A 16,615-nucleotide genomic window follows, 5' to 3' on the forward strand; every position below is an offset into this window, starting at 1 on the left:
AATGAATGAAAATATTTTGCAGAAAAAATGTAACTTAGATTTTGTCAGTTATTTTCTTCATTAATCATTTTGTATTCATTTGGGTTTAGAAATTGAAAATAAATCAACTGTTGTCTGGAACTGAAACCATTGGCTGCCAGGAAAATGGGAGAGTTGTTTTGCTGCTCTAAATTGTAATGATGGGAAAGAAAAATTCCATCCAATATTCAGTTATACTGTTTAGTTGTATAATATTCACCTGTTGTAAAAACTGGTATTTTTGTTTGAAAGGATTTTTGAAAGAATTTTGTTTATAGCCCAACTGTTATGCACTTTTTTCAAAATGTGCTAGATGTTGCTCAGTGGAATTTTGACAACTTGTTAAATCAACATAGTTATGAACATTTCTTGTCATATCTATTCTAAATATGCATTTAGTGCATGTTTCATTTAGAGAAATGGACAAAGAAGTCATTTATATGGCTGTACATAATAAAATCTGAAAACAAAAGATTGTATTAATTTTTTTTAGTAAATGCATTTCAATGGTATTTTAAATATATTTAATGTAGTAAATGCAAGTATACAAAAAAGACTTCTTGAAATCATACTATAGGTTGTTATGGTGTAGTATTTTACTTTTCTATAAAGCAAATAACTGTGTTGTAAAAACTGCAAACTTTAAGTTGACTTGTCTAAAATTTCAGTTGCATTAATAAAAATTATTGATTTGAATGTAATCAGATTATTCAGTACACCTAACTTAAAGCAAATGGGGTCATTAAACTTGTTAACTTGATTTGAAAAAATTTAATTCATTTGTGTGTTACCAATTGAAGCAATTTTTTTAAGTTGGTCCAACAATTCTTTTTTTTCAGCCTGAAGTTTGCAGTAGAGCACTTGGACACTCCACAATGGTCCTGGGAAAATGTTTTCTGGAATGATGAAACCAAAATTGAACTATTTGGTAGGAGCAAGCAGAACTTCATTTGGCGTAAAAAGGGCACCTGCATATCAACATCAAAACATCATCCCTACAGTAAAGTATGGTGAAGGGAACATCATGGTTTGGGCCTGCTTTGCTGTCTCAGAACCTGGACAGTTTGCAATCATTGAGGAGAAAATGGATTCCTAAGTTTATCAACCAAGTCTCCAGGATAATGTGAGGGTGTCTGTCCATCAACTGAAGCTCAGAATAAGCTGGGTGATGCAACAGGACAATGACCCCAAACATTGCAGCAAATCCACAGCACAATGGTTTTAGAAGAACAAAATCCGCCTTTGGAGTGGCCCAGTCAGAGCCCAGATCTCAGTCCTATTGAGATGCTGTGGAATGACTTGAAGAGAGCCATACACAGAAGACAACCAAAGAACATGGAAGAATTAAGGCAGTTCTATAGGAAAGAATGGGCTAAAATCCCTTTTTATAACCAATTCATAAATAAAACCAGATAATAATAAAGGGTTCACACACTTTTTACTGTATTTACTGATTTTAGAGGAACAGGAAGCTGTTTATTTCATTAATAACCTTTGTTGTATTAGAAACTGAAATTAACTGCAACTAATTCTGACCACAGGACGACCTGTAAAGATCTGCGAGTTTGTGTTCATCTACATTCTGACTGTCACATTGCTGTTTCGATTCTGGTTTCGGGAACATTTGCTTGGTACGTATTTGTTTTACATAAAAATTATTTTTAAACAACATTTTTTTTGATGTTGTTTGAAATATTTTGTTTAATGAATACTGTTTTATATTTTAAATAAAATATTATGATTTATTTTTTTATTTTGTAAACAGAACATTACAAATGTTTTAATGAAAAAACCCAGTGGCTGTTTGACTGTATATGTGCTGTGATAAAGTAATTGGTCACTCAATCAACCTAAGAACCAAATCTAATGATAATGGGTTAAATTGAACTAGACACACCCAAGCTTGATTGTTGCCAGCCCTGATGAACCTACACATCACTTAAATAGAACCATTGCAGCAATGAGGAGCTGGATAAGGGGTCTCAAGAAGCAGCAGACCATGACTCAATCAGAATAACTTTCTGAAGACCTGAGAAAGAAAGTCATTGAAATATATCAGTCAGGAGAGGGGTACAGAGCATTCTCTAAAACCCTTTTAGTGTAGTGAATCACAATGACAGCCATCATCTCCAAATGGAGAAAACTTGGAACCATGGTAGATCTGCCCAGGAGTGACCAGCCTAGCAGAATTACTGTACTCCAAGACAACAAAGAAACCTGATCAGGGAAACCAGAGCAGACCACAAACAAAGATCTATGGAACTGCAGGCCTCTCTCAGATCAGTTAATGTCTGATTCCATGATTATAAAGACACTGGGCAATAATGGTGTCCATGGGAGAGATGCAAGGAGAAACCACAGCTAAATAAGAGGAACATGAAGGCTCATCTAAGATTTGCCAAAAAGCACCTCAATTACCCCCAATACCTTTGGGAGGATGTTCTGTGGCCTGATGAGTCAGAAGTGGAGCTATTTGGAAGACATGGGTCCTGCTACATCTGGCGTAAAGCTAACAGCTTCCACACAAAGAACATCATGGCCACAGTCAGACATGGTGGAGGCAGAGTGATGCTGTGGGGATGCTTTGCTGCTGCCCGGCCTGGGCGACTTGCTGTAACTGAGGGAAGCATGAATCCAGCTGTCTGCCTGAAAGTGCTGAAGGAGAATGTCCATCATCAGTCTGTGATCGGAAGCTCAAGAGCAAGTCCACCTATGAATGGCCAGAAAAAGAAAGAACAAAATTAAGGTTTTGCAGAGGCCTAGTCACAGTACTGACTTGAACCTCATTGAGATATTGGGGCGGGACCTTAAATGGGCAGTTTATATTTGAAAACCAACCAAGGTGGCTGAATTAAAATAATTCTGTAGAGAAGAGTGGGTGAAAATTTCTCCACAGCGATGCAAAAGGGGGGAAATTACTTTGTCACATGGGTGATATGAGTGTTTGTGAATTTGTTTGTTTGTTTATTTAATTTTATTTTTAAGTTTTTTCCCTTCCTTCAGTGAATCAAATGATCATTGAATAACCGTGTTGTGCACTTAGAATGTTCTTTGTACTATACTAAATTTGTTTTCTTATCAGACACATTTAAGTGTTATGGATGTTAAAAATAGAGGGAATCGGGGCAAATACTTCATCACAGTGCACTGTAAAAAAAAATGTTCAGCCAACTCAAAAATTCAAGGCAACATGCTGTAATACATTTTTGAGTTAAGTCAACTCAGTTACAAAAGTTCAACAAACCTATAGACAGAGGTTCAGCTAACTTTGACTTAAGAGTTAAGGCAACACTAATACAAGTTAGATTTACCTAGGTACAAAGTTTCAATAAACTTAGATTGTTAAATTGTCAACACTATTTTGCAAGTTCTATTAACATAGGTACAGAGGTTTAGTCAACTTTGTTTGAGGAGTCAAATTAAATTTAAATAAACCTGACTTGTTTAGGTGACATTTTAAGAGTTAATGTTTTCATTAACTTTTTTAAATAGCAAAATTCAGCTGTAATATTTCAAGTTGCCTTTTCGCAGATAGATATAAACTACACTACTCAGACCAATTAGCATACATCAACCCAGAAAAGCTAATAATAAAATGTGGTACAGACTAATATCAGTGCCATATCAGCTGGACCTCTGTCTAAAGGTCCTCTGTCTACAACATGTTTTTTACAGTGTGCTGTATGTAGCTGTATGACTAATGCTTTTCTCTCTACCTTTCAGCCAAACCCCGTAAATATGTATATTTCTCAGGGGCTTTTGGTCTCCCTCTCCTGAATTCTGTTGCCCTGGCTGTAGCATTAAAACTCAAAGCAGGTAAATACACTATAAATTTGAGATGTTTTACTTTTACTATGTAAACTTAACGACACAACTGAATTGCACAAACTATTTTAGGAAATATAGGGATTCCTGTGGTTTAATATCTGTCACTTATTGCTCATTTACTGACCTCAGTTCTCAGTGATTTTTGTGATCATGTCATTTCAGACACAGGAAAACAGCCATTGGACCTGCGGCTGATTGTCCTGATTTCTGGGTCTGTCTTCCTCTTTGGCTGGTTTGTTGTAGAGGTGTCTGCATACTGTAAGTATAACAGAGATACGATGCATAACTTACCATAAAGGTCAAATATGTGTACTGGGAATTTTCCAGCATGTTGGTGGCTTTCCAGTCATTGTTTACATCTCCACATGCTCAGCACTTAGCCTGGATTAATATTACATTTGTAACCACATTGTCATTTTTTCACTATACGATGTGGCTCATGACCTAACATTTCATTTCACTGCTGGTTTAATTCTTTTGAGCTTTATTGCTCTTCCATTATGATGCTTTTTCAGTGGTGTAGGACTGTAATGGCCTCCTGCCAGTAGGGGGCACTGAGGCTGTAATGGGGAGCCTGACTATTAATGGGGAGATGATATAAACATTCTCAGTGATACAGCACATGTGTCTATGTAATACAGAAAACGGCCACTCTCAGTAATTATTATTATATAATAATTATATAATTATTATATAATAATTATAAATATGCAGGTAATCATTAGTTCTCATTACACATTATCATTACTCATTACATGTAACCTGGCATCTACAATAAGCATCTTTTTTTAATAAGAATCTTTTTTTAATTATAGGGTTGGCCCAAAAAGAAAAGTAAGTAGACATTTTTCTGATAAAATGTAATTAATGCAAAGAAAATCCATCCACGTAAACTACACAGAGCCCAAGCCGGGGGTGTGAGGTGCCAGTGTTACCCAGTGAGTCACCACGTAAACTACACAGAGCCCAAGCCGGGGGGCGTGAGGTGCCAGTGTTACCCACTGAGTCACCACGTAAACTACACAGAGCCCAAGCCGGGGGGCGTGAGGCGCCAGTGTTACCCACTGAGTCACCACGTAAACTACACAGAGCCCAAGCCGGGAGGTGTGAGGCGCCAGTGTTACCCACTGAGTCACCACGTAAACTACACAGAGCCCAAGCCGGGAGGTGTGAGGTGCCAGTGTTACCCGCTGAGTCAGCACGTAAACTACACAGAGCCCAAGCCGGGAGGTGTGAGGTGCCAGTGTTACCCTCTGAGTCAGCACGTAAACTACACAGAGCCCAAGCCGGGAGGTGTGAGGTGCCAGTGTTACCCTCTGAGTCACCACGCAAACTACACAGAGCCCAAGCCGGGAGGTGTGAGGTGCCAGTGTTACCCGCTGAGTCAGCACGTAAACTACACAGAGCCCAAGCCGGGAGGTGTGAGGTGCCAGTGTTACCCGCTGAGTCACCACGTAAACTACACAGAGCCCAAGCCGGGAGGTGTGAGGTGCCAGTGTTACCCGCTGAGTCACCACGTAAACTACACAGAGCCCAAGCCGGGAGGTATGAGGTGCCAGTGTTACCCGCTGAGTCACCACGCAAACTACACAGAGCCCAAGCCGGGAGGTGTGAGGTGCCAGTGTTACCCGCTGAGTCAGCACGTAAACTACACAGAGCCCAAGCCGGGAGGTGTGAGGTGCCAGTGTTACCCGCTGAGTCACCACGTAAACTACACAGAGCCCAAGCCGGGGGGTGTGAGGTGCCAGTGTTACCCGCTGAGTCACCACGTAAACTACACAGAGCCCAAGCCGGGGGGCGTGAGGTGTTAAATATTAAAATATTCCAACAGTTCAATTCTATGATATATTTACATAAGATTTACACCTAAATTTAAGGTGGTAGTAGGAATTGGTAAGATATTCATAAATCACTGTACTTACAGTGTGATATTCTGACAAAAACTCTGTAATAACTGTTTTTCCTTAGAATAAAACTACAGTTGGCCTTGGCCTTGGGTTTGGTTGAGAGACACCAAGATCCTGAGCTGGACCAGGTAGGTGCACAAGATACATCTGCCCCTCTGGCTGCTGTCCTGGGACCTGTTTCTCTACATCAGTCTGACCATCTTCCTTCAGATTATTATACATAATTGTTTCTGAAGCAGATCTGTGTTCCTTGTGCTCTTCCTCCTTCCCTGTAAGTATAGAGGCTGTTGAGTTAGAGGAAGAGCCCTTATTATGACTCCAGCACACAGGAACATGTCAGTACATTCTCCATGTTCATGGTCCCATGTTGTTACACATGGTATGGAAGGTGGTCATATAGCACTGTAACGTAGTCACTTCCAGTGCTGCCCTGTCTGGCTGCCTGCTGCAGCAGCTCCCATGTGTTTGTTTGCTTGTTTTCTTTGTTATTTGTGTGTCGTAAGTTTAAAGTTCTCTCTGTATCTTTTTTAAAATACCTTTTTATGACTATCATGGTGTGGAACAGGAATATTCTCCTGCTTTTTTAAGCTGTATTACATGCCACAGCACTGTTTTGGCCGTGTCCATACCCCAGTTGGCAGACACTAAAGTAACCATGGAGAAAATACGTTCCATGGTTAGCAAACTCACTACCTCACAGCTTTTACTGAATTAATGAATTAATTATGAATTAATTTGATTGGTGGCTATGCGAGCAAATATTTATCTGCAAAGTGCTAGGCAAATTAGTGCCAAAATTATTTATATGCGCAAGTGTGAATTTGCACTCGCAGGTTGGTATTTGCAAGAGGACTTGGATTTGCAATACAGGTTTTGTAAAAAATATTTTTATGAAGATGTTTGGTTTCGCATTTACAAAAAATATTGACTTTTTGCGAATGAAAATTGTGTTCAGTGCGAGCAAATTTCTTTTTACGGGTGCAAATTGGAAAGTACACATACAAGTACATATGTCACTATTCTGACTCCATACAAGTCCATCTCTCTGCCACCCCGGGGCATCTCTGACCACAATACTTACCCCAACCTATAAACCAGTAATTTAACAGCTGCCAGCTACCACCAGGACCATGAGGAAGTGCAGGATGCCTTAGAAGAGACAGACTGGGACAAACTCTATGAGTCTTACAAGGAGGAAACTGAGAAACTCAGCAACTGTATCACAGTCTACACTCGCTTCTCTGTCGACAATTTAGTCCCCGCAAAGGTTTTTTTTTTTTAACAACTGTTTTTATTTGTCAGTACAATAAGAAAAAGGTAAACTTACAGAATAAACAAACCCTTTTCATACCCACCCCTTCTACCCAAAAACAAACATCTGCTCAGTATACAAAAATGTGTAACATGTACAAACATAGAGAAAAGCAATAGTCAGCGGAAGTCAATTAGTTCCTTTGGCATAAGCAAATCTCCACCTAGTGATGGTTCTGAAGGTAGCTTCTTGCATACGAGCTGTTGAAAGTTCCATGGAAATGATATCCAGCAAACTAAGAGTGTCTGCCCATTGAGTGAGGAGGGTACCAACGACAAACCAATAATCTCTTAGCTGCTGTAAAAGCAGTAAGGAGAAGGTTCTTTTGAAAAGGAGTAAAAATCCAGTTCGAAAAATCATTCAGAAAAAACAGATGGGGGGTTAATAGTATATCCCTGCCTATTAGAAAAGATGTATCAATAGCTAGTTGGTGCAAGAAAGAAAGGACAAAGCAAAAAAGACCCTAATACCCCAGGAGAACAGAGATTACAGTTTGGAGATGAGGAAATATTAATGTAAAATTGTTTCAGTGGAGTTAAATAAATTCTATGAACAAGCTTCCAATGTATCATTTGGTGGTTAGGATTCCTAGAAGACACAGAAACTGTCTCCCAAGTGCGATGAGACAGAATATCCTCTGACCCGCATGCCAGGTCTTTTGACCACAACGCTACGACACCAAGAGGCTTGTGTGATGATTTAAGAAGAAAAGAATAAATATGAGACGCAGAACAAGAAACATTTCATTACTACAATCTTTTTGGAGTGGATGGAGAGGTAGTTTTGAGTCTAAAGGAACACCATAAGAGTGCAGAGCCGATTTGATACATGCATATATATATATATATATATAGAATTAGGTACCAGGAATATTGTATTGAGCCCTAATATCCTGAAATGTTCTTAAACCTTTATCATTCAATATGTCATTGTATTTTGTTAAAGTACAGATATACAGCATAAAACTAATGAAATAAGTTGCGGATCTGAAAACAGTTTGTTACTTAACAGGCTGTCAAATGCCTGTTAATATTGATTGAAAAGTTCAAAACAGCACACATGAACTTGGCAATAAAGCGCTTGTTACATTGTAAGTGTGTATCAGATGCACAGTAGCACTTCTTTTCACGAAAAAAATAATTGTCAATCTTTTTAAAACGTCTGGGTCTCATTCTAATCTATGGCAAAAATAACGTGTGTGTGTTTATTTATATATATGTATATTTATATGTATATATATATATATATATATATATATATATATATATATATATATATATATATATATATATATATATATATATATATATATATATACATACAGTATACTGTATGGCTAAAATAGTGTAAATAGTGTTGCACCTCAGGTGACACTTGTCTCCAAATTGTATTAAGAAAACGTGCTTCATGCTGGGGTCAGTGCAAATGTAATGAAGTCGGTGAGGGGAATTATTTCTCATGTACTTGATGATAGAAGCTGCAAAAATGCAAAATCCAAGGGGATGCCTTTTTCGGCATAACACCACCCCTGATCAATTTCACTTTTAATCCTATCAGGATAGGTTTTCTCGTTATATCGTAATATTTTCAAGCTATGACGTGATACGGTTTCACGTTATGATGTAAGGTTTTCACGTTTTTATGTGATACGGTTTCACGTCATAACGTGATATTTTCACGTTATCACATGATACGATTTGTCATTTTAATGTGATGTTTTCACGTTATAACGTGATAGTGAGAATATATTTTTTATTATGTCGTGCCAGTAATACGCTTCCGTACTTATATTAAGTAAAGAATGTGCAATTTAGTTATAGGAGGTATTCAGAATGTGCAAATATTACAGTGGCAGACAAGTAGAAAAATTGTAATTGCAATGCTGGAATGTAGTTGTGCTACTGAATAGCATTATTGTGCAACTGAATAGCAGTAGTTTCAATATAAATATGAATATTCTGACAGAAGAAAGTAAAGTAACTAGGCAGTTTGTAAATGCAGTTTGGCATGAATATGTTTGTGCAATGTGATGTGTAAAGAGCATAAATGCAAGTAAGGTAAAGTCACATTCACAGTTCAGTTGTTTGTGGTTGGGAGTGGGAGGACAGACAGCATGTTAATGAGTCTGATGGCATGTGGGAAAAAGCTTTGATGCTGCGGTATCGTCTGCCAGATGGGAGCAGCATGAAGAGTCCATGTGAGGGGTGGGAGGAGTCCTGCACGATGCAGGAGGCCTTTCTAATACAGCACTTATGGAAGATCTCCTGCAGTGAGGGGAGAGATGTTCCAATGATGTTCCTAGCCGCATTGACAGTCCTCTGCAGGCTCTTCCTGTCAGCAGCACTGGCACTGCCAAACCAGACAGAGATGCAGCTGGTCAGGACGCTCTCTATGGTGCCCCTGTATGGTGTCTCTTTTCTCCAGGTGAGATAGGGAGAGGTGAAGGGCAGAGGATATGGCATCCTCAATCAACCTGTTTGACCGGTATGCAAACTGTAGCGGGTCCAGTGAGCGGGGGAGGCTGCTTTTGATGTGTGCCATGACAAATCTTTCAAAGCACTTCATGATGACGGGGGTTGGTGCAACAGGGTGGAAGTCATTTAGGCAGGTCACTGAAGGTTTCTTTGGCACTGGAATGATGGTGGTGGACTTGAAGCACGTTGGGATGATCATCTGGCTCAGTGATGTGTTGAAGATGTCTGCGAAGACCTCAGCCAGCTGATCAGCACAGTCTCTGAGCACGCGACCCGGAATGTTGTCCGGTCCAGCAGCCTTCCGTAGGTTAACTTTTGTTAAAGCTCTCCTCATATTGGCTGTGGGCAGGCAGATGACCTGGTCAGTGATTGGAGATGCATAAAACTCATTCAGTTCCTCAGGCAGTGTGGCGTCCCATCACTGCTGCTTGGTGCAGGCTTGTATTGAGTGACAGCCTGAATGCGCTGCCATAAGCTGCACGTCTTTAGTGTTGTGGAAGTGGCTCTGAATCTTCTGTGCATAATCGCGCTTTGCTTGTCAGATGGCGCAAGAGAGGTTGGCCATAGCAGTTCTGAGAGCAGCTCTGTCCCCCGTTCTGAAAGCAGCATCTCTCTCTTTTAGTCGTGCATTGAACCAGGGCTTGTCTTTGGCTCTCGTGGTGACACTTTTGGACACAGTAACGTCCTCTATGCATTTGCTAATGTAATTAAATAGATGCCATGAATATACTAATGAAAGAGAAGACATACAGTGCTTAAGATAATCTGAGGAGAGGGTCTGGGAATGAGTCTCACTGTCCCCCGGTCTGTCCAGCTCGTGTGACATAGCAGCATTCATGTCCGCACCCATCACTACTTCACAGTCAGACAGCTTAAGATAACTCATTAGAACGGGGAAGAAATATGGATCATACATAGAAGGCGCATTTACAGAAATAAAGGCCAACTCCCTATTTTCGACTAATACCACAATGTGGGCTATTCTACCATCGGTGTCATCGCCATGCTCCAGAATATTAATATTTAAATTCCTCCAAATCAAAATCATAACACGCTTGGTCTTATTAGTGGCAGATAAGCATGAAACCACTTTATAAAATTTATTGATGGACCTGTGGACATAATCCTTCTTTAAATGAGTTTCTTGAATTAGAGATAGATTGATTTTCTTCCTCCTTAAAAAATCCAACAGCATGTACGTTTATGGGAACCATTTAAACCATTTACATTCCAGCTTAAAACATTTAAGTCAGTCATGACTATTTAGAGCTTGATACGCTGAGTAAGGTAAAGGGAAGTGTACATGAAAAACATGAGAAACCCACAGATGTATAACAACACCCCCCCACACTCCCCCCGGAAACAGACAGTGCTGACCTATAAAGAACAGAATCTCTTATGCAGACAAGGCAAAGAACAAGCCTAAGTCTGCCATAATCGCCACTTAAAATTAGTGACATCAGTAATGGCTCCCATGCGTTGAGAGTGCAGACAGAAGCCCAAATAAACTACAAACATCGAGAAATATAACATCGCCTCTTATACACATATATAGTATGACCCCTATAGTCATCATTTAGAATAATGTATAAAATAATAATCGTAAAGGGATCCTGAAGGTGAAAAAAAGAGTTACTTTTAGAGAGAATCTTTCCCCAAAGATCCGAACTATGCATGCTGACCTAAGGCAGTGTACAACATTCAAATCAGTCTGACCCACGAACCTGAGGTAATGAATCGCAGAACTGGCGAGCCTCGTCTGGGGAATGCAGGAGTCTAACCTGACCATTCAAAGTAACTTTCAAAGTGAGATTTCTGTCGCTGTAACGGAGGAGCTTAAAGATTAAAACCCGCGGTTTCCTGGTGTTGGGTGAAACGCTGGAATAGATACGTGGGCATGTTTTACTTCAATATCTCTGTCTGCCAAAGAGGGAAACCACAGAGGCAGTGACCGCTTGATAAAGCCCCCGGGATCATCCTTCTCCGTGCCTTCGGGGAGGCCAAGTAGCCACAGGTTGCCGCATCTGCTACGGTCCTGTAGGTCGACGATTTGTTGTTCCAGCGTACCCAGGCGCCGGTCATGACTGTTTAAAGTTTCCCTCTGCTCTCTCTGTTCACCTGATATTAAGTCCATTTTCAAACACATGGTAGTCATATGAGAGGAGAATTCAGATCTCAGTGCTGCTAACTCAGATTTCAGGTCCTGTTCTAGTCGCGCTAGCGAGTCCGTCATGACAAAGGTGTTAGCACTGCTCTCTTCTGACTTAGATTTTTTCTTTCGAGGAGGAAGGAGTTAAAGTCAGCTGTCTGAGTGCGATAGACATTAAGGATTTAATTAAATGATACTGAAGCAATCATATATGTCAAAAGGAGGTGAAAAATATTTGAAATACAGGTTATATGCCAGGAGCTCATTCAATGAGCATGTACTGTAACTAAATAATTTTTGTTGGTGCACTTCGTGTTCAGTAGCCCCGCTGTGTTGTTCACAGTTACTGGTGGTGAATTGGCACAGTGCCGTATTAATAAATATGTATAAAAACACATATGAAAGTTACATGGTGTGCATTGTCCCCATTGTTTAATGCTTAAAGCACACTGTCAGCACATGGACATGTCTATATCATTTAGGTTTATACTATTAGTCTATTAATTCTATGTTTTGTACTTTAAACGGACACAGTACAGTTATTTGTACCGGAAAACTATTGTGATGCTTCGGAAAAGTATCGTGAGGGAAAACTTAAAACAATTTCAAAAAATATTTTCTCACCCTGACCTCTTAGGGGCTCCGTAGTAATATATCATTAATCTTGAACAAATACTGTATAGATGAGAAGAGGTTTCCACAGTTATTTCCATAGTTATTGTGTTGAGCTAAACAAATTCAAAGGACAAAGTTTACATACATGCCACTTACTAGGTCATATACCTATAGTCACTTATCTTGTACATGTGCAGTCGATGCACAAGGTTTCCGCTGGACATAAAAATGTGCTACACGCGCACTGACCATAGCCAACCCCTGATGACGATATTTACATCACGTCCCCTCATCTGCAACTGAAAGCGCACGCAGAAAAGTGAAGTAGGAACTGGCCTTTACAAAGGCAGGGACATAAAACAAGAACTAAACAGACTGTAATCAAACACAAAGATAAACTAAACAGGCAATGGCCACACAGGACCAACTACGCAGCACATTCAACCATATACAATGACTCACTGAGACAAGGGCAGGCATACTGTAGATATAGGTAGATAACAAGACTAAACAAGGGACAGGTGAGAACCATAGACAATTAACCAAACATTAGGAACTACAGTATGAGTAATGAGAAACAGGTCAGAGTAGTTACAGTTCATAATGTGAGCCATCAGGAAAGATAAAGTCACTTGTTCACCAATAATGCTTGTTTATTTTTGGGCAAAGAATTGGTATAGTGATTTACGCTGTAAATAAGAACATTTATTTATTTATTTATTTATTTATTTATTTTTAACCTCTCAGTGCAGTTGTGTAATAAAGTCTTTTGGGAAATATGTTTGCACCCGTCCTGCATATTATTGAGTAAAGTGCTGAGTGCTGTTTTGAATCAAAATGGGATGCGATTTGCTCATATTTTCTGACTACGTGATCATGAGCTTGATTTATTATTTTGTGGGCATGTTAAATTAAAGCATGATTTAGTATAGTGTCAACATCACTGCTGTAGTTAATGTACAGAGCTTGTGGGGAGGGAGCGCCTAAATTATAGCCCTCCCTCTACTGTAAATCTTTTTGGATGAAAGCTTCAGATAAATGTAAATAAATGAGTTAAATGTACATCGTGTGCAGGAAAAAAAACTGCACCCACAGCCCCCCTGACCATTCCCTCCCCCCGGGCGAGATCTTGCCTTTGGAGAATGCTGCAGCTCCTGGCACAGCTCTTACTTGCACACCAGTTATGTGCATCCCTGATAATAACCATGTTACTGGTTTATGTATTTACTACATTGCAGTTGTATTGCTATGTTAGAATGTGCTCTTTCTACTCAGAACTGCCACGCATAACTGTAATACTCCCACTTCAGCCTAGGCACAACATTAGCATGGTCATAACTTTGTTTTTAGCATTGTAAGTTTGTAACTAAAACATTGTAATTATTTTGCATCTCAGTCAACAAATTATTGTACTTATCAAAGAGGTGCAGGGTGTTAAATTTGGATTACAGCCCCTTTGTCTCCCGGGAGAATGCACTATCACTAGTAGCTCCCTAGTAGTGACTAGTAGGTCACCCCCTCGCGGCAGAGCCCCTCCCAGCCCCTACCCAACTGGCATCAGTATCTAGGATAAAGGGCAGGGACGCGTCAGTGGGGGCAGCACCGGGGCCTCACTCAGGGCCTTTTGCAGACTACAGAAGGCCTCCTGGCACTGCGGTGACCAGACAAACTCCCTGTCCCTCTGCAGCAGCTGGAACAGAGGGGCGGCCGTGCAGGCAAAACCCTGCAGGAACCTCCTATAATAGGAGGCCAGCCCACTCTGTACGACAGAGGGCCTCAGTGTCGTTAGCTGATGCCCAAAGAAGCCCCCCAGCCATCTGCAGCACCCCCCCCCCCCCCCCCAGGACACTTTTCAGGAGGTCCAGTTGGACGCACTGCCCAAACTACCTCTTCAGCACCCCCACTAGTGCAGCATAGCTGTGTCTGTCCCCAAGGCTGAGCAGCGGGAAGCAGGACAGCACATCATCCGTGAGGCATACATCTTTAGGGCCTTTTCCATCAGCGAATCCCCCCCCTCCCCCATATGCACGGTCAGCCGAAACTGAGTGTTGGATGCTTCCCAGTCTGACTATCCTGAACACTCAGTAGTGGCGTGACGATGGGGTGTCCATCCACATGGGGGGTGAACTGGGGCAGGGGGTTAAACTAGCTCCCACGGTCCCCCTGAACACGCCCTCCCCCTGGCAAAACCTCATCTTTAGAGCTGCCGCTCTTCTTCTCCTTCACCTATGTTTTGTGAATGTGTTCCATGCTTCCAAATAGCTGCTTAACCTCCCAAAACTTTGGGGCCAGGCACCAAAGGTACTGCACACCCATCACACCCGTTTGAATCTTTCACTGTTATTATATTTTCTGACATGGGAGTCTATGGATTTTGATGAAATTTCTCACATTGATAGAGGACAGTCCAAAGAATTCAGGCATCAAATCTGAGGTCAATTTATCCATCTCTGTAGTGCCACCAACAGGCCAAATTTTAAGGTACATTTTTGATTATAACTTTTGAACCCTTTGCACTAGTGTTGTGAACTTCAGGGCGTTTTTCCCCTGAATCTTTGGGTCATCTCGATTCAAAGGCACCCATTGGTGTTTAAGACCACGATATTGAATTGTTCGCCATTTTGAATTTTTCAAATAACTCTTGCGAACTAGTCCTGGCACGTTGATCGTATCTTCAGCATCTTCAGAGGGTTGTGACCAAAATTATTCAAAGAATTGTCCTAGGGCAAATGATACGGCCACTGCTGTCCAATGAATTTCGCTGGCAAACCACCATACAGAAAGTGAGGTCACATCTCAGCAATGCTTTGATGTAGCAAAATCGTATCTGTGTCTGCTGGCATGTTTGTCAGCGATACCTGATCTGGCTCTGTCTGTATGTGTATGCAGATGTGGTACCGGGCCTTGAATGACTACACTGCAAAACAAGAGGATGAGGTGTCCTTCCAACACGGCGACGTGATCCTGGGCATGCAGCATTTCGGGGACTGGATATATGGGCGTGTGGAGTACACAGGCCAGCAGGGGATGCTGCCTGCCAACTACGTGGAAGCCATGTGAGGGCGGGGAAGAGACCGAAAGGAGAAAGGGAGGAGGGGCAGACGACAGTGTCAGATCCCAGCATGCCATCTCATTCTAATACACCTTTTTAATTTAAGTTGTTTATTGTTTAAGGCCCCCTCCCCCATAATGCCCCATTGCTCAGCTTTTCCAGTGCAGCCTCTCTCTCTCTTTCTCTCCCTCTTTTTACCTTTCTCTATTTAAGGACTGAAAACTACAGTGCAATCACATTTGGGCACAGAGACATTGACAAGTCCCACAGCTCAATCACCACCCCCTCAACACCCCCGCATGAATTACTAACTCGAGTGCACAAATTGCGGCTAGGAAATATTTTTTTTCTACCAAGACTCCTAAGGGGCTCCGTATGTTTAACCATGTGTTAAATACTAAAATGTTCAGAAGGTTTATCATAGTTCAACTCTTCATCCAACTCGCTTGCTAACCAAACCAGTCATTGGAATTCTGTTACTAGTAGATGATGGAAATACCTAAATTTAAATGTGATAACGAACCTCAGTAAGATACACATGGTAACTGTTTTATGTAAAATGTAATATTCTGACAAAGCTGTTTTGCAATAAGTGTATTATCTCTTCCTTAGAACAGAAGAAGAGACGTGCTTGGTCGAGAGACGGCAAGATCCTGAGCCAGACCAGGTAGGTGCCTAACACACATCTTCCCCTCTGGCTGCTGTCCTGGGGCCTGTTTCTCTACATCAGTCTGACCATCTTCCCTCAGATTATTATACATAATTGTTTCTGTAGCAAATCTGTGGTCATTGTGCTCTTCCTCCTTCCCTGTAAGTATGGAGTCTGAGGTAGAGGAAGAGCCCTTATTATGACTGAAGCACACTGGAACGTGTCAGTACATTCTCCATGGTCATGGTCCCCTGTTGTTAAACATTGTAGGGAGGGCAGTCATGTAATACTGCAATGTCAACAAAGTTTGATTAAACAAAAAAAAATGTTTGTCGGTGATGACCAGCTTGGATGATCTGCATATACACTCAGGTACGTGTGTTATCAACAACACCTCTTTGTGTCCAGGTTAGCCACTTGCCCCAAATCAACCCCCCAGTCACAGTAATGTACAGCCTAATACATATGGTTTCCTGTGATTGGGAGAGGGCAGAGAGAATACTAGGTGGGTGGGGAGAAGAAATTAGCGAATTTTGTCTGTGGAAATTTTTTCCCCATTCATCCAGAAGAGCATTTGTGAGGTCAGGCACTGATGTTGGATGTGAAGGCCT

At 41.0% G+C, this 16,615-nt stretch overlaps 1 protein-coding gene across 3 annotated transcripts in view; it reads left to right on the top strand.

Moving 5' to 3' along the window:
• The window catches only part of LOC111843429 (uncharacterized), a 116,993-nt gene that overhangs the window by 96,534 nt on the left and 3,844 nt on the right, over positions 1-16,615 (top strand). The window contains exons 16-22 of one of the 3 annotated variants that reach the window (XR_011994027.1): positions 1,560-1,649; positions 3,742-3,834; positions 4,009-4,104; positions 4,662-4,680; positions 5,815-5,881; positions 15,193-15,359; positions 15,973-16,022. Coding sequence is in view for 2 of the 3 variants with exons in the window: in XM_072718640.1 (XP_072574741.1) it covers positions 1,560-1,649; positions 3,742-3,834; positions 4,009-4,104; positions 4,662-4,680; positions 5,815-5,881; positions 15,193-15,359; positions 15,968-16,022 (587 nt within the window). In the remaining variant the exon portion in view is untranslated. Of the gene's footprint in view, positions 1-1,559; positions 1,650-3,741; positions 3,835-4,008; positions 4,105-4,661; positions 4,681-5,814; positions 5,883-15,192; positions 15,360-15,967; positions 16,023-16,615 lie in introns of those variants that run through there. The other 2 variants (XM_072718640.1, XM_072718641.1) reach the window with 2 other exon arrangements.

The sequence above is a fragment of the Paramormyrops kingsleyae genome, chromosome 12, assembly GCF_048594095.1.
Source record: "Paramormyrops kingsleyae isolate MSU_618 chromosome 12, PKINGS_0.4, whole genome shotgun sequence".
Classification (NCBI taxonomy): domain Eukaryota; kingdom Metazoa; phylum Chordata; class Actinopteri; order Osteoglossiformes; family Mormyridae; genus Paramormyrops; species Paramormyrops kingsleyae.